Source organism: Dipodomys merriami, unplaced genomic scaffold, assembly GCF_024711535.1.
Source record: "Dipodomys merriami isolate MVZ:Mamm:240054 unplaced genomic scaffold, mDipMer1.0.p SCAF_137, whole genome shotgun sequence".
In the NCBI taxonomy this organism is placed as follows: Eukaryota; Metazoa; Chordata; class Mammalia; order Rodentia; family Heteromyidae; genus Dipodomys; species Dipodomys merriami.
Genome location: NW_027202682.1, coordinates 177,257 through 200,767, shown reverse-complemented (window position 1 = coordinate 200,767; position 23,511 = coordinate 177,257). Strand labels below are relative to the sequence as shown.

The 23,511-nt window shown below is 50.9% G+C and overlaps 1 protein-coding gene across 1 annotated transcript; it reads right to left on the bottom strand.

Annotated features, from left to right (window-relative positions):
* Positions 1–418: 418 nt before the first annotated feature.
* On the bottom strand, positions 419–21,235 carry LOC138825337 (protein FAM234A-like). The gene is made up of 13 exons (XM_070019750.1): positions 21,072–21,235; positions 13,414–13,503; positions 11,453–11,744; positions 6,821–6,937; positions 6,384–6,575; positions 5,128–5,258; positions 4,624–4,756; positions 3,382–3,511; positions 2,915–3,055; positions 2,539–2,614; positions 2,206–2,361; positions 1,676–1,778; positions 419–1,581 (listed from the first exon to the last, which is right to left on the bottom strand). Exons 3-13 carry the CDS (start codon positions 11,718–11,720, stop codon positions 1,370–1,372), a joined length of 1,659 nt encoding a protein of 552 aa, XP_069875851.1. The 5' UTR covers positions 11,721–11,744; positions 13,414–13,503; positions 21,072–21,235; the 3' UTR covers positions 419–1,369.
* Positions 21,236–23,511: the final 2,276 nt, after the last annotated feature.

The window sequence follows — 23,511 nt, the reverse complement described above, 5'->3', positions numbered from 1 at the left end:
AGGAAAGTGGGGTGTGCAGGTGCAGAGGGAGCCCAAGCGCTGTGTGGGAGGGGCTCTGGCCATGGACCCAGGGTCTCCCATGAAGCCTCACAGACTGCCTGCCCACGGCAACCAGTGAACCCCAACTCCTCTCCAGAGTGTACCCCAGGTTCTACCATCTTCCCGGGGTGGGGGGCCATTCTGTCAGGGCCGCCATCTTCCCGGGGTGGGGGGCATTCTGTCAGGGCCGCCATCTTCCCCACGGCACATAAGTCCTCATCCTAGAGCCTGTGGATGTGGTGTGGGCGCAGCTGGCACACCTGCTGGGTAGATACAGGTGGGGCCTTTGCCCCCTGGAGCCCACAGTATGGCCAGCCCCTCCCGGTCGCCACTCCCAGTGCTGGAGCAGGCAGATGGCACAAGACTCACACTTGGCCAGTGACAGTGCAAATCATTTATGCTGTTGTTTTCTGCGATGGTGGAGTCAGAGGGCTACTTTGGCTACAAAGCTTGGGCTCCGGTCTGGTACCCGGCTGCCCTGGGGCCTCAGTAGCAACAAGGCACAGAAGTGGGTCCTGCTCGGGTGAGCACTAGGAGTGGAGTGGGAGGTGCTCCCCTCCCTGGGCACAGAGACCTCCTGAGGGGCAGACTGAACATACCCCTGGGCACAGAGACCTCCTGAGGGGCAGACTGAACATACCCCTGGGCACAGAGACCTCCTGAGGGGCAGACTGAACATACCCCTGGGCACAGAGACCTCCTGAGGGGCAGACTGAACATACCCCTGGGCACAGAGACCTCCTGAGGGGCAGACTGAACATACCCCTGGGACCTTGAGGGCACCATACACTGTAGTACAGTCCCTGCCCGCCTGCAGAGCCAATCCCTGCTCTCCAGAACCGAGAACCATTCTTTTCCCTCCACACCCAACATCTTCCATCTGTTCTAGGAGGGGCTGCACAGGCGCCAGTTCCCACGATGATTCTCTGGGTGCCTCCAGGGCTCGCTGCCCCGAGGGTGGGGTTGGTGCAGGAACAGGAGGAAGGGAACCAGTGCCTGAGCGGGGGGAGGGGGAGCGTGCCTCTCCGCCGCGGCCCCTCCCGTGAGGTGAGAGGCTAGTAGTAAGGAGGGCACGGAGAATGGGCGCTGCCCAGTGGTCCAGGGAGACAACAGGGAGGCAGTCTGGCCTTGACCCCTGGCTGTAGGCAAGACTGTGGAGGGCCAGGGAGGACAGGTGTGCTGGGAGGAGGCCCGGGGTGCCCTCCCACCAACCACCCAATACGTCTAGTAAGGCCACAGCTCCCGAGGAGGCGGTCATGCTGTCCAGAGGGAGGGGCCGGCAGGGCGGCAGCAGGGAATGGATGGCTCCCTGTGCTCCAGCTGCCGCCGGCTAGGCCGCACTGAGGTACCTCAGCCGGGAGAAGCGGTCCTTGATGGCCCGGTCGCTCTCTGACCCGCCCTCACCCAGGTGGACCACTCTGCTGCCGGGGACTAGGTCTTGCACCTTGTGCTTGGCCACGGAGACCAGGCCAGGCTCATGGGAGCTTGCAGGGCCTGTCAGGAGCACACAGGCAGCATGGCGATTCGGCTCAAACAGGACCACTGTGGGGGACATGGGAACAGCACCTCTCAGCACCAGCCAGCGCGGAGCTGGGGCGGGGAGCAGCCCCAGGCCTGCGGCTGAGGCTGTACTCACCATCAAAGGCAACGACGTTGGCAGACACGTTGGCCAGCTCCAGCAGGACACTGGGCAGGGTGGGGTGGAACATGTACAGGCTGTGCCGGGCGTCTCGGGGCTCCTGGGGTGGGGACCAGCAACAGGCCTCACTCCTGCTCTTCCTGTCCAAGCCAGGCCTGGGCCCCAGCCTCGCCCAGGGCAGTGTTCAGGCCACCCCCCATGGATGGCGCTGTCAGAGCGACCACGCCTAGAGCTCTGTGTCAACCTGGCCCAGCCTGGGGGCTCACAAACAGGTAACTTCTTCTCCATACCCACCTGCAACTCCCTCTTCCCCCAACCTGGGCCTGGTTCTGGTCTTCCTGGTGTCCATCAGTGCCTGCCCTAACACAGCCTTCAGAGTCTCTTGAGCTCCCACTCACATGCCCCAAGAAGACTTCTTCAGGACCCCCCCCCATCCTGCACTGGCCCGGTCACGGACAGCCTTCAGGAGGGCCCTGGCCTGGGCTCTGTCCCTGGCTTCTGCAATGATGTTGATAGGATCCCCATACCATCACACTGGTGCCAATCAACTCATGGAGGCCCCAGAAGAAGAAGGCTGAGCGGTGGTCTGTGGTCAGCAGGCTGACAGATGGCGGGGCGCCGGGGAAGCTTGGGAGAGCCTGGCTCCACAGGACAGCCCCCGTGCTGAGGTCCAGAAACAGCATCTGGGGAAGGAGGAGACGCTGAGACCATCTGTCAGCCCCAGCGCGGCAGCCGTGCTCCGAGCACAGCCAGAACATTCTCACCGCTTCCGAAGGCAGCACTAGCAGGGCCAGAATCCTGTCTACTTTCACACAGTTTGTCCTTAGACAAGTTAAGACTCTAGAGGAAGCCCAGCTCACCTGTCTGTCAATGCCGGTTCCGTTTTCAATGACCACAGCAAGGGTGTCTGGTTTGTAGTGGCCGAGGATGGGTTTTCTAGAAAGAGAGAGAACAAGAGGTCACAAGGGGTCTCAGTAAGGAGCTCTAAGATAAGGGCAATTCCTGGGACAGATATGCTACTCAGTCTTCTGTGGCTTCATCTAGACAGGGCTGGGCTGCCCACATCCAGCCCCAGGACAAGGAGCTGGCCCCCCGACCCGGAGGCAAAGGGCAGGTGAGATTCCGCTGGTGGAGGTGCCATGGGCTGTGCCAGCGGCCCGTGGGCTGGGGACTCTGGAGAGGCGGACCCACGTGCGGTCTGCAACCACTGCCCAGCTCTGGAGAAAAACTCTGTACCTCAGGATCTGGGCTCCACTGACGGTCCACCTGGGGGTCAGCTCCTGCCCATCCAGCAGCACGCAGGCCTCGGAGGTCACAAGGAGCACGTCCTGACCAGCGTTCCCTTGGACGTTCATCAGGTGGCGGACTTCTCCAGAGCTGGGTGAGGACAGCGGGAGAAAAGTGCTCAGGGACTTTGGGATAAGCCTTGGCGGCAGGGTGGCTTCCTGTGGGGCCCAACGCCACAGCCTTCCCTCCCCGGTTCCCTATCCTGAGAGCTGGCAGGGGGATGGGGACAGGAGTCCTGTCAGCACCCCCGCCCCTTTGCGCTTACCTGGCTTTCATCTACCCACTGCCTGTGGCTAGAGGCGCCGTGGCCTGCGTCCAGCAAGGCCCGGTGCCTGCTTGGCTGCCCCATGTCCATACAGATCATACCTGACTGAGGCCCATGGCCTGTAGGACGGAGCTCTCTGTGTCAGACCAACCTGTGCAGAAGCCTCCTGTGTTCAGAGGTATTGAGCATGTTCTCCCAGAGGGGGTCATTGGTAAACGGGCCATCTCTCCCAGTCACCTTCTCATAAAGACCCTTCACGGAGCAGCCACAGAGAAAGCTCACTATTCACAACACAGAAGAGCGAACGTCATCACAGTTGCTCCTACGTCCAGGCGCACGCAGTGCCACATGCACCCCGGACCATCAGTGTGTGTCGACTCCCAACAACACAGGCAGAGCTAGGTGACGCTGGCTCATACTTGTCATCCTAGCTGATCAAGAGGCTGAGATCTGAGGATTTTAGTTCAAAGCCAACCCAGGCAAAAAAGTCTATATCCAGCTGACAAACAACAACAACAAAGCAGGAAGTAAAGGTGTGGCTCCCGTAGTAGAGCACCAGTCCTGAGCAAGAAAGGCAAGTAAGAGTGGGGGCCCTGAGCACTGACAGAATAAACACACAGAACAGAACAGGAGTGGAGAAGGCGCTGCTCAACCGTGGGGGCCCTGAGCACTGACAGAATAAACACACAGAACAGAACAGGAGTGGAGAAGGCGCTGCTGAACCGGGGGCGGGAGTAGTCTCCCTCAGAAACAGTTTTCTCCTAAGTGCCTGTTAGTTAAGAACAGCACCACTTGACAACACGTATAGGGCTCGATACATTTACACATAAACAGACCAAGTATACTTAGGGGAAGTGTGCAAAGCATGACCCTCTGAATAACTAATTTACCATTTATTAAAATGAATACCAGGAAATGGAAACATAGCTTAGGAGGTGGGCAAAGAGTGTGTGTGGGGACACATTGTGTGTGTAAATTATGTAAAAAATTAACTATGTAACCAGGGCAAGAAAAAAGAGGGAGGGAACAAAGGAAGGGGTGACACTAACCAAGAAGCATTATACTCACAATTGGAACCCCTCTGTACAACTACTTAAAAAAAAAAAAAAGACCCACATGGCTTTGATTATTATTATTTTTTTTTTGGTCTGGTTGTGGGGCCTGAACTCTGGGCCTGGGCGCTGTCCCTCAGCTATTCAGCTCAAGGCTAGAGCTCTATCACTTGAACCACAGCGCCACTTCCAGCTTTTATTCTTTTTGCTTATGTGGTGCTGAGAATCGAACCCAGGGCCTCATGCATACAAGGCAAGCGCTCTACCACTGTGCCACCTTCCCAGCCCCCCGCATGGCTTTAAGAGAAAAGTCTGTCCCAGGTGTGTGGCAGAGGACGTACCGCAGGGCAGGAGGATGTAGTGTGCACCTGTCCAGGTGATGTGGAGAAAGGCCCCATGGTCTCCATTCACGTCAAGGGCACCTCTGTGGCCAATCTGGTGCCCGGTGTTGAGTGAATAGATGTCCCCGCTGACCTGCAGTGATAAAGGGCAGCAGGGGAGAGATAGACCTAGATCCACAGCGGGGAGAGGGGCATTTTAGGAGCTGTCGAAAAAAAGGCATCCAATTCTCTTGGTTTTGGGGGCAAGAATGCCTTGAAATAAGAGCGAGTGACTGGGAGCATCTGTGTTGCACACCCTGCTTAGGAGCTAAAGGGAAGCCCTGGGCTAAATCCCACCCTACTTTCTGGGAGGGCTCACAGCTGCCTATAGGGATGGGCCAGTTCAGTGTACTGTCTGTACAGAGCCCCAGCTGAATGTCCAGACAAGTGGTCAGACACAAATCCTCTCCAGGAGGAAGTGGATGGGCCTGGGCCACCTGGGAGGAGAGGCATGCTGATCCTCACCTTCTTCCCCTCCTGGGTGAGGAGCAGTAGATCCGGAACAGCATCGCCATCCACATCAGGCACTTGGAGCAGAGGGCTCAGGACGGAGGTGTTCTCGCTGAGGTTGCTGGGGTGGCTCCACAGGGTGTTCCCTGGAACCAGGCACATCACCATTGCTTGTGGCCCTGAATCCTGTGGCAACTGCATGGCAGATCCACCCACAAGCATGCTGCATGCTCAGAAACAGGGTCATGAGCAAGCACAGCTAACGGTCCTCATTGAGGAAAGACAGATACAGTATGCCCGAGTGAAAAGCGACTGAGTGCCCACAAGAAAATGGTAGCTGCTAATCGCTCCTTATTTCATGTCTGGGTTTCCCATTAGCAGGTCCTGAGCAAGGTCTGTTACAGGAGACTTGGCCAATGACTGCCCGCCTACCTAGGGGACAGGACTTGACCCTGCCAGAGCTAGAAACCCCAGGAACCTGCCTTGGTTCCAGACACAGGTACATCCTTTAGTTTCAGGAAGGAGAATGCCCAAAAAAGGGCCTAGGGATGGGAATGTGGGTTCGATTCCTCAGTACCACATACACAGAAAAAGCTGGAAGTAGTGCTGTGGCTCAAGTGGTAGAGTGTTAGCCTTGAGCTGACGAGCTGAGGGACAGCGCCCAGGCCCAGAGTTCAGGCCCCATGACCGACAAAAAAGAAAAAAAAAAAAGTCTCATGGCCTTTCCTGCCTGAGCTGGCTTCAAATCATGATCCTCGGATCTCAGCCTAGGATTGTAGGTGTGAGCCACCCAGCCGAGACTTTGGTCTGGATGCGTAGTTCAGTGATAGAGTACTTGCTAGCATGGATCCCAGCACCATACACACTTAGGCTATACAAACGTAAGCAAAACAACAGCACGTAAGGGAAATACCAAAATCTATAAATTGAGGCACAGAATGCCTTATGACTCTGGGCCATCTCCAATGCTTTCTTCCCCTGGTGCTCACTTATGGCCTGTTAAGGCTCAGCAGACTTGAGCCCCAGAGTACAAGCACCAACAGGGCCAGCTTAGCCGTTACGCATCTCCTCTTCACTTGTTTGCCCATGTGGGTGATGCCAATTGCCTCATGTAGCTGAAACATGCAAATTGGGCATCGTAAGACACGAGTGTCACATGCCAAGCAGCTGGAGGACCTGAGGTGTGTGCATTCCCAGTAGTCACACCTGGAAGTCTCCCCAGTAAGAGGGCTGATGCCTCCCCAGCAAGAGCATCTTCCTTGGCAGCATACCTGTGAATAGGTCAACTGCAATGAGAGAACCAGGTCTTCCTACAAAGATGCAGGTAGAAGACGCCTCATTGTTTGATGGCTGCAACACAGCACACTCCACCATGGCCACGTCTTGGGCCACAGGCCTCTCCCAGAGGGTCTCACCATTGGCCCCAGACACAGCAGCCACAAAGGCACACGGGGTGGAAAAGCCTAGAAGGAAAACCGCAGTGGCCAGTCAGACTGACCTAGCCACACTGCCAGCTCTTGTTGTCCTCACTGACCCTGCCTAGGCCAGCACCCATTTCCCTAATCCTCACCAACCTGGGGTAGTGATGGCCTTGGCCCCGTGGGGTGGGGAGGAGAGCCGGCCGTCTCACCTCTGCCAGACCCAAATACCATAGAAGGGAGAGGGACCCTTCCCACAGAGTCCCTTGTTCAGATAAAGTAAAAATTACCTTCACCAGCACAGGATCTGGTGAAATTGTTACTGCTGTTGGTGTTTTTATAAAGGAAGAGGACATCTTGAATCCTGTCCCTGTTTATGTCCTCCATGGTCAGAAAGTCGTAGATGACTGAAAAAAAAAAAAAAATCCACAGAGTGTTGCCGAGGGTATGACTGTCTACGGGGAAGGCCACGCACCACGCACTTTTGTTCTGGAGTCTGTTGTGCATTGAAACCTGTCACCCAACAAAAGTAGCATATTCCTCACTAGGAAGATACATTTTCCAGAGTTTCTCTTCAGAAGTGCAGCAAATCTTCATAAGGATGAAAATGGGAACATCTTCCTTTCTGTGTGCACGTGCATGTGTGTGTGCATAACAGGATCTTGCTCTGTAGGCCAGGCTGGTTGTGAACCCAAGATCCTCATCTCCATTGCCTAAGTGCACTACCAAGGAACAAGACAGACATTCTGGTACCATGAAAAGGTCTTTTGTACACCTTTTGTTAAGGAGAGAGTCCTAGGCCAGTGTGGGACAGACGCAGCCTAAGTGCTTGCTGCTTCCTTTCACCAAAAGACTTAAATGACCACCTTCTGAGATCAGACAAGATCAGGCATATTGAGGCTGGTATGGCTATAGATTAAGATCTTGACTCAAAAATAAAATAAGGGGGCTGGGAAGGTAGCTCAGTGGTAGAGCACTTGCCTTGCATGCTCAAGGCCCTGGGTTCAATTCTTCAGCACCACATAAGCAAAAAGAAAAACGCCGGAAGTGGCACTGTGGCTCAAGTGGTAGAGCGCTAGCCTTGAGCTGAAGAGCTGAGGGACAGCGCCCAGGTCCAGAGTTCAGGCCTCACGACCGGACCCAAAAAATAAAAAATAAAAAAATAAAAATTAAAAAAGGGTCAACACTGGGTATCAGTAACTCATACCTGTAAGCCTACCTACTCAGAAGGTTAAGATCTGAAGATCATGGTTCAAAGCCAGCAATTGCAGGATAGTCTGTGAAACTCTTCTCTCTAACCAACAAAAAAGCCAGACATGAAGCTGTGGCTCAAGTAGAGCTGTGGCTCAAGTGGTTCAGTGCTAGCCTTTGGCACAAAAGCTCAGGGATAGTGCCCAAGTCCTGAATTCAAAGCCCTAGGAACAGTACAAAAAAAAAAAGTTGAGCCATAGTTTAAGGTAGGTAGAGAACCTGCCTATCATGTGTGAGGTACTGGGTTAAAACCCCAGTACCAAAAAAAGAAAAAGAAAAAAGAAATTGACCTTCAAAAGTGGTGTTGGTGGTAGGGCTGGGAAGGTGGCTCAGTGGTAGAGCACTTGCCTTGCATGCCTGAGGCCCTGGGTTTGATTCCTCAGCACCACATAAGCAAAAAGAAAGCCGGAAGTGGCACTGAGGCTCAAGTGGTAGAGCGCTAGCCTTGAGCCGAAGAGCTGAGGGACAGCGCCCAGGCCCAGAGTTCAGGCCCCACAACCGGACCAAAAAAAAAAAAAGTGGTGTTGGTGGCCTCACACTTGTAATCCTATCTACTCCGGAGGCTAAGATCTGAGGATTGCAGTTCAAAGCCAGCCTAGGCAGGAAAGTCTGTGAGACTCCTACCTACAATTAACCACAAGAAAACTAGAAGTGGTGCTGTGGCTCACCTTGAGCTGAAGGACAGTGTCCAGGCGGAGTTCAAGCCCCACAACTGATCCCTCCCTCCCCCCCCCCCCCCCCGCCAAAAAATGGTAAGAAGACAACCATGACATGGGAGAAAGTATTTACAAATCATATGTAGGACAGGGATCACTGTGTGTGTGTGTGTGTGTGTGAGGGAGGGGTAGAGCTCGAACTCTGGGCCTGGGTGCTGTCCCTGAGCTCTTTAGCTCAAGGCAAGTGCTCTACCACTTGAGTCATGGTGCCACTTCCAACCCAGAATATTTTAAGACTATCCTAAACAGCAAATTCAGCTATTCAGTTGAAAAATATGTAAAGGATTTGATAAACATTTCTCCTAAGAAGAGATGCAAAGGCCCAGTAGGACATAAAAAGATGTTCATTATCACTAGTAATTAGGGAAATGAAAAAACCTTAAGATATCTTTTCAGACCCATTATGACTCTGTATCCAGGAAAACAAAAACAAAAGCAGAAAACAAATGTTGTTCTGGGAACTCTTGTGCATTGCTGGTAAGAATGTAAAAAGGTGCAACACCGTAAAGAATGTCTGGCAGCTTCTTAGAAGAGTTAATTAGCATGTGTTCCAGAAGCTCCGTTCCTTTGGTTCTTTTTTTTTTTGTTGTTGGCCGTGGGCTTGAACTCTGGGCCTGGGCACTGTCCCTCAGCTCTTCAGCTCAAGGCAAGCGCTCTACCACTTGAGCTACAGCGCCACTTCCGGTTTTCTGGTGGTTTATTGGAGATAGGAGTCTCACGGTCTCTCCTGGCTTTGAACTGCGATCCTCAGACCTCAGCCTCCTGAGTAGCTAGGATTACAGGCGTGAGCCACCAGCGCCCGGCATTCCTTTGGTTCTTATCTGCCAAAATTCAAAGCAAGGATTCATATTACTTGTGTATAGCAGCGTTATCCACAATGGCCCCAAAGTAGAAATTGTCATGTCCATTAATGGATGGATGGATAAGCAAAATGTGGGGGCAGATGGCCCTTTGTGTGACTCCACAGATTCAATCAATTTTTATTTAAAATATTCAGAAAAAGGAAAACAGAGCTAGACATGGTAGCTCATCCTTATAATCCCAGATTTTGAGGTCATGCCAGGCAAAAGTTAGTAAGACCCTATCAAAAATCAGCTAGAAGCTGGGCACCAGTAGCTTCTGCCTTATAATCCTACTACACAGAAGGCTAAGCTCTAGGGATCAAAGAACTAGCCTAGGCAGACAAATCTGTGAGACTCTTATGTCCAATTCACTAGAAAATGCTGAAAATGGAGGTGTGGTGTAAGAGGTAGAGCCAAAATTAGAGTTCAAGACCCTGAGTTCAAGCCCCAGTAGTGGAAAAAAAAATGAACTTGTTATAGGGGTACATGCCTGTAATCCTTGCTACTAAGAAGGCCAGAGGTAAGAAGATTGCAGTCTGAGGTAGTTCTGGGCAAAGTCAGCAAGAGTAAAAGCAAAAGGGGGAAGGGGAAAGATTAGCTCAAGTAGTAGAGTACTTGCTCTATTAGCAGTAACAAGCACGAGGCCCTAAGTTTAATTCTTAGTACTGTCCTGTAAAAAAGATTCTCAACTATTGATCTAATGCTTTTCATCCCAGGAACCCAGCATTGGTTCAACAAATGTAAAATCAACTAATACTCCATGTGACAGAATACCACATACCTGTAGACATACAAAAGGCATCTGACAAAATCCAATACCCTTTAATGATAAGAACAATCTCTCTGAACTAATAGTGAAGTCAATCTAAAGATCCATAACCTTGCAGCCAGGTGCCATGGCCACACCAGTCATCTTAGCTATTCAGGAGGCTGAGGTCTGAGGATCCCAGTTCAAAGCCTACCCAGACAGGAAAGTCTGTGAGACTCTTATCTCCAATCAATCACAAAAAGTCAGAAATGGAGCTCTGGTTCAAGTGGTAGAGTACTAGCCTTGAGCACAAAAGCTCAAGGACAGCATCCAAGCTCTCAGTGCAAGTCCTAGAACCGGCACACATAGAAAAAAGAGAATACTCTGATATACATGAGCAAGATGTACACTAAACACCATCAAGCATTATGAACACCAAAAGTCTAGATAAAAGACAAGTGTGAAGGCACATGCTTCTGGTTGAGGCAGGGATAGGTCAGAAATTGGGAGGACTGTAATTCAAGGCTAGCCTGGACAAAAAATAGTAAGACCCCATTTCAATAAATAGGGCAAGCATGGTGGTGTGTGCTTGTAACTCTAGCTACTGGCAGGCACCGAGAAGAGATGGCAAGCTGGTCGCTGGTGGCTCATGCCTGTAACCCTTATACTCAGGAGGCTGAGGATTGAGGTTCAAAGCCAGCTCAGGCCAGAAGTGGTGCTGTGGCTGAAGTGGTAGAGCGCTAGCCTTGAGCACAGAGAGGCTCCAGGACAGAGCCCAGTCCCTGAGTTCAAGCCCCAGGACCAGCTTACCCCACCAGAAAAGGGAAAGTGTACAAAGATCTGAAACCTCTTACACTCACCAGCAGCTTGACTGGGAACATGCTGTTTCCCAGGAGACCAAGTAAGGCCAATTCAATTGCTTTTCTTTCACAAGCACCGATTTAGGGGAGGAGAAAGGAAGGTGCACTTTGGTGCAGTTTTATACCGGCCAGAGCGCATCAACGTAATTGCTGCAGGTTTTTCACATGTTACACGGACATCTCCAAACCCTTAGCCATTTGATCTCTTTCATTGAAATGTGACCAACAGGCCACTTGTGCTGATTTTCCCAACCAAGCAGTACTTCCATTGTACTCAGGCTGCTCCACAGTTCCCTAAGGACTGGGGGTGTGGCTTAATACTCTGCACTGCCCCCCCAAATCAACAGCTCTCTTTATAAATCCCAGAATGCCTTGGATACATAGTCACCAGTGACTGAGTGATGAAGTAGTGCCCGTCAAGCTCCACTTCTGGACCCACAGACACATCCTGCTGCCCAGGAGAGTGTTTGGAAGCTGGCGAGAGGAGAGACCCTTTGAGGCTCACCGGCAGCGTTGTAATCAATCCTCCACATCTGAAGTGATGCTGGACATGGGATAAGGAACGAGACCACAAACACTACAGAAAGGCAGATAAACAAGGAGAGGAAGAAGGCCACTGCCCGGCAGCGCGAGAGCCTGGACTGCAGAGGCTTGCTTTTCAAATGTTCTTCATTTTTCAGCTGATTTTTCAGATTTTCTTGTGATTTTCTGCCTTCATTCTTCAAGGGGTGGTTCTCAGCTTCTAAATCCTTATTGTCCGTCATCCTGTGCATATTCCAAGCATGAACTAATGATCACTGCATCAATAAAACAAGAGGTGGTTAAGGCCAGCTGCCCCACTGCACAAAGCAGCACTGAGCAAGTTACAGTGCAGCTCTGAACCATCAGCCCCTCAGACAAAAGCTCTATCAGCTGGGCATGGTGGTGTATTCAAGAGCTGAAAGAAGGATTATGAATTTGAGGCCAGACTTGGTAAAGTTAGTATAACCATACCTCAAATCCAAAATAAAGACAAAGGATTGAGAATACATAGTTCAAATGGTACAGTGTTTACCCAACTACCGAGAAGCCTTGTATTCAGTGACTAAATACTACAAGGAAAATAAAACACTATGTAAATGTGTAGGATGGCAGAATCAACAGATTCTACTTAGGGTCTCTAAGGAACGCAGAAGGAAAGGCAAACTGGTTGTGCAGAGCCAGCAGGAAATACTCTACACCTAGCACACTGGTGTTTCCTGCCGGCTTCATCTACATGTGGTAGTGGGCAGCTGATTGCAACTCACACATTAATCATTAACTAATAAGTCATGCCTGCATCTGCTGGGCACATCTGGCCAGCTTCTGGGCAAAAGGCTACCCAAGTAAGAGTTTAGTAAAATCTACATTCTCACACATGGACTTGACGATCAAGGAATCTTAGGTGAAGACAGGTTCTGGGGTCAAGCTTACCTTTAGCCTGTGTGACCTGGGACTGGGATTTAATTTGTCTGCACCTCTATTTCCTTATCAGTAAAAGGGATACAACATCTACTTTTAAGGATTAAATTAACATGCATATAAACCACTTACAACAGAATCTAACATACTCCAACGCTAGCTTTTCTTACTAATGGTAAAAAAAATAAAAATAAAAGACAAACGACAAACGAAAGTTTAAGCAGCCACGGCATGCAGGAGGAAGGTGGTCAGCCATGCGGACACACACAGTATGTGATAACCGGGTCCTGTGGAGAGAATGCTCTCTCCTGGCCCAGGGCCCGCCTGCCACTGGACTGTGGGTGGCTATGGGAGAGAAAATCAAATAGGAAACAGTGTGTGTGTGTGTGTGTATGCGCGTGTGCGCACTGCTTTTACGAGGGTCTCTCGAACTCACAATCCTCGTATGTGTTGGGGTGACAGGCATGCATCACATGGTACATGTCTTTTATCACAATTAAAAATAAACCAGTGTGTGCTCTCCTTAATGCTGAGGCATGAGTTTTATTTACTTGGAGGTTGGGAAAGGTGATCCTATCCAAGGTGATGAAGTGAACACAGGAAAATCAAACAATGAGTCATACCAGGAGCCTCATTAAGCCAGCGCCTGAAAAAGGGAATGGCAAGGTGTGGCAGAGGCGATCTGGACCAGGGGACCAGGGGAAAGGCCAGCAGCTACCAGATCTGAAAGTCCAGGGGAAAGGGCCAGGGCTTGGAGGACAAGAGACCTCTTTAATCAGCAAATCTAGCTACCCCATGTGCAAAGAAGGGACACTTCAAACAGTTAAAGCATCGATGAGAGCTGAATGAGAAGCCAGAATGCCATCTGTGAACCACCATTACCTAATAGGCTTTCTGAGCCTTGGCTATCTCCAACTGTCAGCATTCAGCATATCTTCAGGCAGAAAGGCAACCGCCCTTCAATTTCACGCACTATGTAAGAACACTGTTCCCCCTCCACCCGCTCAGCCCATTCCCCAGCCTTACCTGGAGCACGTCAGCAGGAGCTCCTGACCAGCTGCCGGCACATCTCGTCACTGGGCAGGGACAGGGGATCTGTGTCTTCATAAGGTGGATCTATGGGATCAGAAAGCCATTGGCAAACACACCTCAAGCTGCCAGTGAACGAATACGTCAGGTTGTGCCACAGCCGTGCTGCTTCTCAGCCTCAGCTCTACGCTGGGACAACGCCACATCCCAGACTAACTCAAGAGCCCCCTCCGTGGGGGCTGGAGGCCCAGGTGCCATCACAGCTCTCCTGGTGACTCCCAGGAGTAGGCGGGTGGAGAAGCCCTACCCCGGAGTCTGCCCTTGTATTTCATGCCTCATCAGCCCTCAGGGATGACTACAGTTCTGGCTTCCAAACCCGTCAGCCTGAAGGGAAGCACAGCAGAGGGAGGACAGGCCACCCCCTCCCTTTTTTTTTTTTGATACATGGGTTCTGGGGCTACCACTGAGGGTCTGGGCCCTTGAGATTTTGTGCTCAAGGCTACCACTTGAGTCACACTTCCAGACTTTTAGTGGTTAACTGAAGGTAAGTGTCTCATTGACCTTGTTGTCCAGGCTGGCTTTGAACCTGGATCCTCAGATCTCCTCAGATCTCAGCCTCATAAGTAGCTAGAATTGTAGTGAAGCTGCTGGTGGTGTGCAGCACAGAAGCCCCCCTTTTTTTGTTGGTCATGGGGCTTGAACTCTGGGCCTGGGTGCTGGGAGAAAAGGAAGAGTGAAACCCCAAGTAGAATCACAGGCTCAAATCAAACCAAATGTCATTTACACCAAAAACATATGAAACAGACGGGCGGTAAGGCTGATTCCTCCCTCATGAAACCTGACAGTACACTGCAACTAGCTTTTCATTGCTCCTAAACACCATCTGAGCTAGACATTTTTTTCTTCAAATTTTTTATTGTGATTAAGTGGTTACATAATTTCCCAAATTTCAGACATATTCTAACTTTCATGGGGCAAATTGTCTATCACGGTCTATAACATTTATGAGTTCTATGAGCTTCAGTTATTTCTTCCTCATTGGGTGGTATGTACCTTTCTTTTGTTTTGCATAGCATCAGCTGTTCCCTCTTTCCCACTTGTTCCCTCCCTCCCATTGCTGCCATTGTGTTGTTTAGTTCATTTTGGTCAATGTCCAGTGCAGCTAATGGGTCCCGTTGTTGTATTTTTCCCTGATTCCCTCTAATTCTGGGTCGTCCTCCTGGTTTCCCTCCGGTGTGCACATATATACCATACATGTGATCAGCAGCATGGGGTTATTTATCTTATTTTTTTAATTTTTAATTTTTTTTTTTGGTCCAGTCGTGGGCCTGAACTCTGGGCCTGGACGCTGTCCCTCAGCTCTTCAGCTCAAGGCTAGCGCTCTACCACTTGAGCCACAGCACCACTTCCGGCTTTTTTCTTTTTGCTTATGTGGTGCTGAGGAATTGAACTCAGGGCCTCAGGCATGCAAGGCAAGCGCTCTACCACTGAGCCACCTTCCCAGCCCAGCATGGGGTTATTTAGTAGTGATTTGACCAGATGAGTCTTGTTAATTTTGTCGTATCACCTAACATTTTGGATTTAACATCCACTTATCAGGGAGACCATGTGCCATTTGTTTCTTTGCTCTTGGCTTATCTCACTCAACATGAGTTCTTCTAGCTGAGCTGGATTTCTAAGAGCAAACCCCTGTGAGGGCTATAGGACGGGTAAGGCAGTACTGTAAGACAGGCAAAGAAGCTGGGCATTGGTGGCTCACACCTGTCGTCCTAGCTACTCAGGAGGCTGAGATCTGAGAATTGTGCCAGTGATGCCAGTGATGGCAGAACTTATCTTCATTTAACAAGCAAAAAGCTGGAAGTGGAGCTGTTTTCAGGTGGTAGAGAACCAACCTGGAGTGAAGAAAAAAAAAAAAAGGCCAAACCAATCATGAGGCCCTGCCCTGAGTTTAAGCCAGAAAAAAAAAAGAAAGGCAAGCGGTGAGAACTGAACATGCCCAGGACTGAACAAAACGCTTTGCAGTCCAGGATGGGAGCGTGAGGCCTGCTGCGCTGAGCCCTGCTACCCCACGGGCAGGTCTGCATCTTAACTGTGGTGCCGTCCTCACAGAATCTACCTGAGCTGAAGGGCAGTAGGTGAGGCACACGCCTGCACAGCCCATGTGAACACTGGAGGCTGGAGGAGTAAGGCCGGCCAGCTCCTGCCTCTTACATGAGATGTTACCGTCCAGGGACAGAGAAGTTGCAAGTAGCTCTCTACTACTTTTGCAACATCTTTTCATCTGAACAAAACTTACAGTAAAAGAAAGTACAGAAAACCTTTAACAAGGGGAAACGAGGTCAGCGGTTCATACCAAGTTCAAGAGGAAGAACTATTCTCCCCACAGGCAGCTCTGGTCAATTCTTCAAAGCCATCTGGTTCCAAACAGAAGAATTCTTTGTTTTGTTTTGTTTTGTGTATTTGGGGAGAAAATCAGTAATAGTGGAGTTTTGTGGTAACTTGAAGACATACTGAAAGTGGCCAGACCCCTAAAATGCTCTATTTCAAGATAATTACTGCCGGGCGCTGGTGGCTCAGCCTGTAATCCTAGCTACTCAGGAGGCTGAGATCTGAGGATCGCGGTTCAAAGCCAGCCCGGGCAGGAGAGACCGTGAGACTCCTATCTCCAATAAACCACCAGAAAACTGGAAGTGGCGCTGTAGTTCAAGTGGTAGAGCGCTCGCCTTGAGCTGAAGAGCTGAGGGACAGCGCCCATGCCCAGAGTTCAAGCCCAATGACTGACAAAAAAAAAAAAAAAAGAGTTTGGGGCCAGCCTTAACTACTTGGTTTGACTCAGACCAAGACCTCGTGTCCAAAACAAACAACAACAACAATAACAAAAAAGCCCCAAGAGCACTGGAGATGTGTCTTACCTACTCCAAAAGCACTGGGGGGGGGGGGGGGGGAATTAGCTCATCAATGCAAAGAAAGTACTAATGTTCTCCAAGTACTAGACAACGCTTCAGCTGGCCCAAGCTACATCCCAGCTCCATTACGGTAAAAACTGTGATGTGAAGGGTGATTCTATGTATGGTTTTTCAAACAGATTATCCCTGGTACTACAGACCTATAGGGAAACCACTCGGTCACTGCTCAGTTCAAGGCTACCAGCACTGGCACACCTGTCCTTCAGCGAGCTCACAGGTTAAGTGTGCAGAGGAACAATAAAATTGTGCAACTCAATAAAATGATGGACCTCAATAAAAGGTACCTCCCTTTTCTCCAAGGGTTCTGAGAATAGTTACTGAAGTAGAGAGAACAGATAATAAAATCCTCATTCTAATTGTTTTATAGAAAAAGGATAAAACCCCCAGGAGGGCAGAATGAAAACTGTCGGAACAAACAACTAGTAATTCCAAAGGTATCGTGGAAGTAGAGGTTCTTTTCTGAACTACAGAAATTTGGTGAAAGAAGTATTTGTGTTTCGCAGTGCTAGGGGTTAAACCATTTTGGGCAAGCTCTCTCCCACACACCCGGCCTTGGTTCTGAGACCGGGTCTCACGGTGTGTGCAGCCCAGACCTGCCACCCTCTTGCCTCTGCTGGGATCACAGGTTTACACAACCACATCTGGCTAAAAACTACTTTTGCAGAAAGTATCCCTTCAGGTTGCTTTAATAGTAAATCTTATCTCCGTTATTAAATTCTTATTTTTTGGTTTTAAAAATCTTAAAAATTATAACATTCCTTTGAGCTAATTTATGTTTGCAAAACTCAAGGCCTGGCCTATACAGCAAGTTCAAGGCCACCTTTGGCTCCATGGTGAGTGAGACTTTGAGCAATAGTAAGTGGTCTGGGCCACTGCCATCGCTGGTCCATGCATTGACAGCAGCTGAACACAAGATGCTTGAGACACCCACAGTAACCAAGTAGGATATTTCAGCTTAGCAAGCAGATATCAGACAGTAACAACTACAGTGTTCAGTTGTTTGCAGTGAATAACTATTTCTGGCCTTTACCAAAAATAATCTCAATACAAAAAAGAAGCCCACAATAATTTTTCAAATGAGAACAAATTTTAAGGTCATGGCTCTCTAGAGCCAAAAGTATCACAGTACATACAGTCAGCACAAAAAAACCTCAACAAAGTTCCTTTCCTTTACGTAACTGAGACTTTTTTCTTTTTTGGTCAGTTCTGGGGCTTGAACTCAGAGCCTGGGTACTGTCCCTGAGCTTCTTTTGCTCAAGGCTAGCATTCTACTACTTGAGCCACAGCACCACTTCCTGTGTATGTAGTACTGAGGAATCGAACCCAGGGCTTCAAGCATGCTAGACATGCACTCCACTGCAAAACCACATTCCCAGGCCTGTAACTGAGTCTTTCAAAGTAACCAAGGATGGCATCTCCTCAATATAAGCTGGGAATGAACACTGACTGGCATCCAGACGAGCAGCTATTATCCAAAACAAATTTTATACATTTGTCCATGGAATAAGTTTCTTTCCTGAATCTAAGGCAGATATTGCTTATTGTGATTCTCACACTATCAATGAGTCCTTACATTAGACAGCGGAGGAAAAATCTCTTAAGAAGATAAAGTATAACTGACTTGACCACTTTTTTTGGTAGTATTACTATTTGAATTAAGGACTCTGCCACTTAAGTCATATCTCTAGCTCCTTTCCGTTTTTCATATGGGGTCTCCAATTTCTGACTGGGTCAGATACGGATCTCCTAGTTACACTATTCCATAGTTGGGATTATAGACGCATCACCATGCCTGGCTTGTTTATTTAGATGGGGTCTGGATAAATTTTTGCCAGCCTGGGCTTGGTCTTGATCCTCTGAGTGTCTGCCTCTTAAGTAGCAGGGATTTTAGGTGTGTACTATCACACTTGGTCTTTTTCTCTTTGAGCCACTGGTACCTGGCTCCAGCCTTTGTTGTTGTTGTTGCTGGTTGTGAGACTTGAACTCTGGGCTTTGTACTTTGCTCAACATTGTTGCTCATGGCTGGAGCCTTACTACTTAAGCCATTTATTTATTTATTTATTTTTGTCAGTCCTGGAGCTTGAACTCTGGGCCTGGGCGCTGTCCCTCAGCTCTTCAGCTTAAGGCAAGCACTCTACCACTGAACCACCTTCCCAGCCGCTACTTAAGTCATTTTGCACCATGCCTCCACCTTGTTTTGTTTTTTTTTTTGTTGGTCATAGGGCTTGAACTCTGTGCCTGAGCACTGTCCCTCAGCTCTTCGGCTCAAGGCTAGCACTCTACCACTTGAGCCACAGCACCACTTCCGGTTTTCTGGTAGTTTATTAGATAAGAGTGTCATAGCTTTTCCTGCTCTGGCTGGCTTTGAACTGCAATCCTCAGATCTCAGCCTCCTGAATAGCTAGGATTACAGGCGTGAACCACTGGTGCCCGGCACCTCCACCTTTTTTTAAAAACATCTTGATTATCTAACTTTCATAAAGGATTTTACAAGTAAGATTAAGTTTGTGAGAGGGGGGAAAGAATAAGTTTGTGAGTTTTGAATAGAAACCAATTTTGAATAAATTTGAAACATCTAACAGGTCCTATAGGTTCTAACTCATCTATCTCTTCTACCCCATCCCTCCTTCCATAGCTATTGTTTTAAGTCTTACTAGGATTTCTGGAGCCCTCTCCAATCTTCCAAAAATATCTCCTGGTCATGTTACTGCCTTGTTTACAATTCTGGATGAGTCAGCCCCACTTCAGAACCAAGCCAACACCTAGGTTAATTCTGGGTCTTATGATCCTAGCATCGCAGCTCCTGTCTGCCTCTGGAGAGGCTCCCTCTCTCCAAGGCCCAGGCTCACCCCAGGTCTCAGGTCTCAGTCCTGCCTCCCTCCCCCCCCTCCCCCCCCCCCCCATACTGCTGTTCTGCACTCTCCACTTCACTTGGCTTCCTTTCTCTACTTGCTCCGGTGTCTGCAAAGCCCACTCATGGGCTGGGAAGGTGGCTTAGTGGTAAAGTGCTTGCCTAGCATGTATGAAACCCTGGCTTTGATTCCTCAGTCCCACATACACAAAAAAGCTGGAAGTAGCACTGTGGCTCAAGTTGTAGAGCACTAGGCTTGAGCAAAAGCAACTTGAGCAAAAACCAACTCATGCCTGATGTCCACTTCCCTTGATGTCTGTGTTCTTCACACACTGTTCTAGACTCACCGAGTCTGGTGAGACCTACCCCCAGCCTGTGAGGAACTTAAAAACAGACACTTCTCTTCTTTTTCTTGTAGGTTGTGGGGCTTGAACTCTGGGACTAGGCCCTGTCCCTGAGCTTTTACACTCAAGGCTAGACGGAGCTCTACCACTTTGAGCCACAAAGCCACTTCCGGTTTTCTAGTGGTTAATTGGAGATAAGAGTCTCCTGGACCTCCTGCCCAGGCTGGCTTTGAACTATGAACTTCACATCTTAGCCTCCTAAGTAGTTAGGATTACAGGAGGGAGCCACCAGTGCCCAGCCAGACACTTCTTTTTATTGCCTTTCCCCCTCAAGGACTAAGCATAGTTGCCCTGGCAGAAAATAAACATAAGATTCACATGTCTGAATAAATATCCAAATTCTTGCTATGGCCCACTGAATGACTTCTTTTGGAAGTCATTTACTAATGTGTTCACTTAAAAAAAAAAATCCACACGCCAGGTGGAGGTGGCTCCCGCCTGTCATCCTAGCTACTCAGGAGGCTGAGATCTGAGGATCGCGGTTCAAAGCCAGACGAGGCAGGAAAGTCTGTGAGACTCTTATCTCCAAAAACCACCAGAAAACCGGAAGTGGTGCTGTGGCTCAAGTGGTAGAGCGCTCGCCTCGAACTGAAGAGCTGAGGGACAGCGCCCAGGCCCAGAGTTCAGGCCCCACAACCGACCAGAACAAAAAGGACATAGTTCAACTGTCTCTATCTGACACCCATGCCTTCTCTCTAGTGAAGAGCACTTTGATTTTCTTTGGGGAAATCTGGTTTCCCACTGGCTCGGGCCGTCAGGGGAAGACCCTTCCCCAGGCCCCGCTGTTTATAATCAGACTCACAGGAACCCTAAATCAACATTAGGCCCAGGACTTCGGGGGGATGACAGGAGCGGAGCGCTCTCCTCCCACAGAGCAGAAATTGCTTTTATCGAGTAACAGCAGGAGCAGAACGTCAGAGGTCCAACCGGGGTCACAAAGGGAGGCCGGTGTCCACCGCACAGGCCGCGCCCAGAGGGAGGGAGGACGGGCGCGGGCGGGCGCGGGCGGGGACCGCGGGACCGCGACGGCCACGCGGGTCCCAGCCCGGGGTGACCCGCGGTGACCCGCGGTGACCTCTGACCTGGCACATCAGTAGCCCCCCCCAGGCACGGAAAGAGGCTGAGCCCTAGACGACGCCCACCGTGCCCAGCCCGGCCCCACCCTGCCCGCGGGCCCAGCTGCTCCCTGACTTTCCTTCCATAATACGGACCTGCTCCCCGGGTCCCTCACGCGCGCGGGCCCGCGCCGCAGCCCGCAGACGCCCGCCCGCCCGCAGCGGGCCACGCGGGTCCCCAGCGCCCCCGGCCCCGCCCGCCCCGCGGTCCGAGCGGCCTCGCTCACCGCGCCGCCCCGCAGGCCTCGCGGGACGCCGCCCGCGCCGCCCGGCACGCACGCCGGACCCCGCCCGGCCCGCGCGGGGGGCCGGCGATTACCTCAGCAGGCTCCGGACCGGCTCCCACGCGTCTGTGAGATGGGGATGCGGCACCGCCGGCTCCTCCTCAAATAGCTACGGCGGGAGCGGCTCAGCTGCAGCCCCGGGAGCCAGCGACCCACGGCCCAGGGACCCGGGAGCAGAGACGGCGCGAGCGCGGCGGCCTACAGCCGCAGGCCACGCCCCTCCCGCCCGGGCCACGCCCTCCCGCCCGGGCCACGCCCCCTCCCGTCTGGGCCACGCCCCCTCCCGTCTGGGCCACGCCCCCTCCCGCCTGAGCCGCGCCGCTCCGGCGGCCCGCCTCCGCCACGGGCCCGCCCCCTCCCAGGTTAGCCGAGCCCCTCGGGCGGCCCCGCCTCCGCCCCAGGCCACGCCTCCTCCAGCCTCAGCTGTGTCCCTCCCTCCCGTGAGGACTGGGCTCTTGCCAGGTTCCGCCTTCATTACGTCACTTCTGGCCTGCGTTGTCTGAGCGGATCCGCCCATCAGCTGACGTAAGTTCCGGAGCAGCCCAGGATCGGGCTTGCGGCTAGGCGGAGCCGCGGGAGCAGAGCGCCTCTGGCGGTCTCAGCCGCGCGCGCTCCGGCGGCCCCCTCTCCCGCCCCGCCCGCGTCCCTGGCTGTCCTCGGCGGCGGCGGGCCTCGCCTTGGCTGATCCTCTGTTCCGGGCTGCGCATCGCTCCAAGCACGTCAGTTATTTGTTTATTTATTGTCGGTCGTGGGCCTGATCTCGGCTGGGCGCTCCCCTCCGCTCTCCAGCTCAAGGTGAGCGCTCTACCTCTGGAGCCACAGCGCCACCTCCGCTCTCCTGGTGGCTTTCTAGTGGTTTGTTGGAGATAAGAGTCCCCTGAGGGCTGGGAAGGTGTCTCAGTGGTCGAGCGCTTGTCTTGCATGCTGAGGCCCTGGGTTCGATTCCTCAGCACCACATAAGCAGAAAAAGCCAGAAGTGGCGCCGTGGTAGAGCGCCGTCCTTGAGCTGAAGAGCTGAGGGACGGCGCCCAGACCCAGAGTGCAGGGCCCACGACCGACTTCTACTGCCCGGGCTGGCTTTGAACCTCCATCCTCAGGTCTCAGCCTCCTGAATAGCTAGGATGTCAGGCGTGGCCACCGGCGCCTGGCCTCAAGCACTTTTTACTCATGGTGTCTCCTCTCAGAATGTTCGTCTGTGTTTTAAGGGTTGCTTTTTATTTGTTTTTGTGCAGGTTCTAGGACTTGAACTTACGACCTTGTCCCTGTCCCTGAACTCTTTTTGGCTGAAGTGGAAAAGCACTTATAACTGCTTGAGCCACAGCACCATTTCCGTTTTTTTAGTGGGTTGTTGGAAATGAGTCTCACGGACTTTCCTACCAGGCTGGCATTGGACCTGCTGCTCTACCATTTGAGCCATGTTTTCACTTCTGGCTTTTTTTTTTTTTTTTTTTTTGGCCAGTCCTGAGTACTGTCCCTGAGGCTTTCTGTGCTCAAGTTTAGTGCTCTACCACTTGAGCCACAGGGCCACTTCTGTTTCTTTTCTCTTCGATTCTGAGGAATGGAAGCCAGGGCTTTATGCATGCTAGATAAGCACTCGACCACAAAGCCACATTCCTACCCTCCTTCTGTCATTTTACTGGTTAATTGCAAATAGAAGTCTCATAGTTATCTACCTGAGCTGGCTTTGAATCTGATCCTCAAATCTTAATCTTCTGAGTAGCCAGGATTACAGATGTGCGACACTACTGCCCAACTAAGTCTTAGCTTTTTTGCTCAAGGCTGATGCTTTGCCACTTGAGCTATAGCTTTTTGCTGAAGATGAATCTCTTGGATTTGTCTTCCAGAGCTGGCTTCAAAACCTGGATCCTAGTCGGGCACCAGTGGCTTCCACCTGTAATCCTAGTTACTCAGGAGGCTGAGATCTGAGGATCACAGTTCAAAGCCAGCCTGGGCAGGAAACTCCCTGATACTCTTATCTCCAACAAACCACTAAAAAACTGGAAGTGGTGGTGTGACTCAAGCAGTAGAGCACTCGCCTTGAGCTGAAGAGCACAGGAAAAGCACCCAGGCCCAGAGTGCAAGCCCCATAACCAACAATGTTAAAACAAAAAACAGAACCTGGATCCTCTGATCTCAACCTCCTGAGTAGCTATGATTAAAGGCATGAGCCACCAGTGTCCTAACTCCTAGTCTTAGAATGTCTTTCTTTTTAAATTTCCAATTTCAATGTTACAAAGATGTTTTAATACTAGAAGTAGCACCTAATGGTCTTATCCAGAGTAGAATCCATAGGAGATATGGCCCCAAAGGGACCAGATTTCTTAGAATAATTACCTATAGAAAGGAGTTCAAGTTTTATTCTAAGTACAAATGGAAAGACATTCTGTAATTGAGTTTCCATTAAAGAGATCACATGCCCTGCTTTGTGGAGGCAATATTTGTGTATTTTGGGGGGAGAGAGTTGAAAATGAAAAT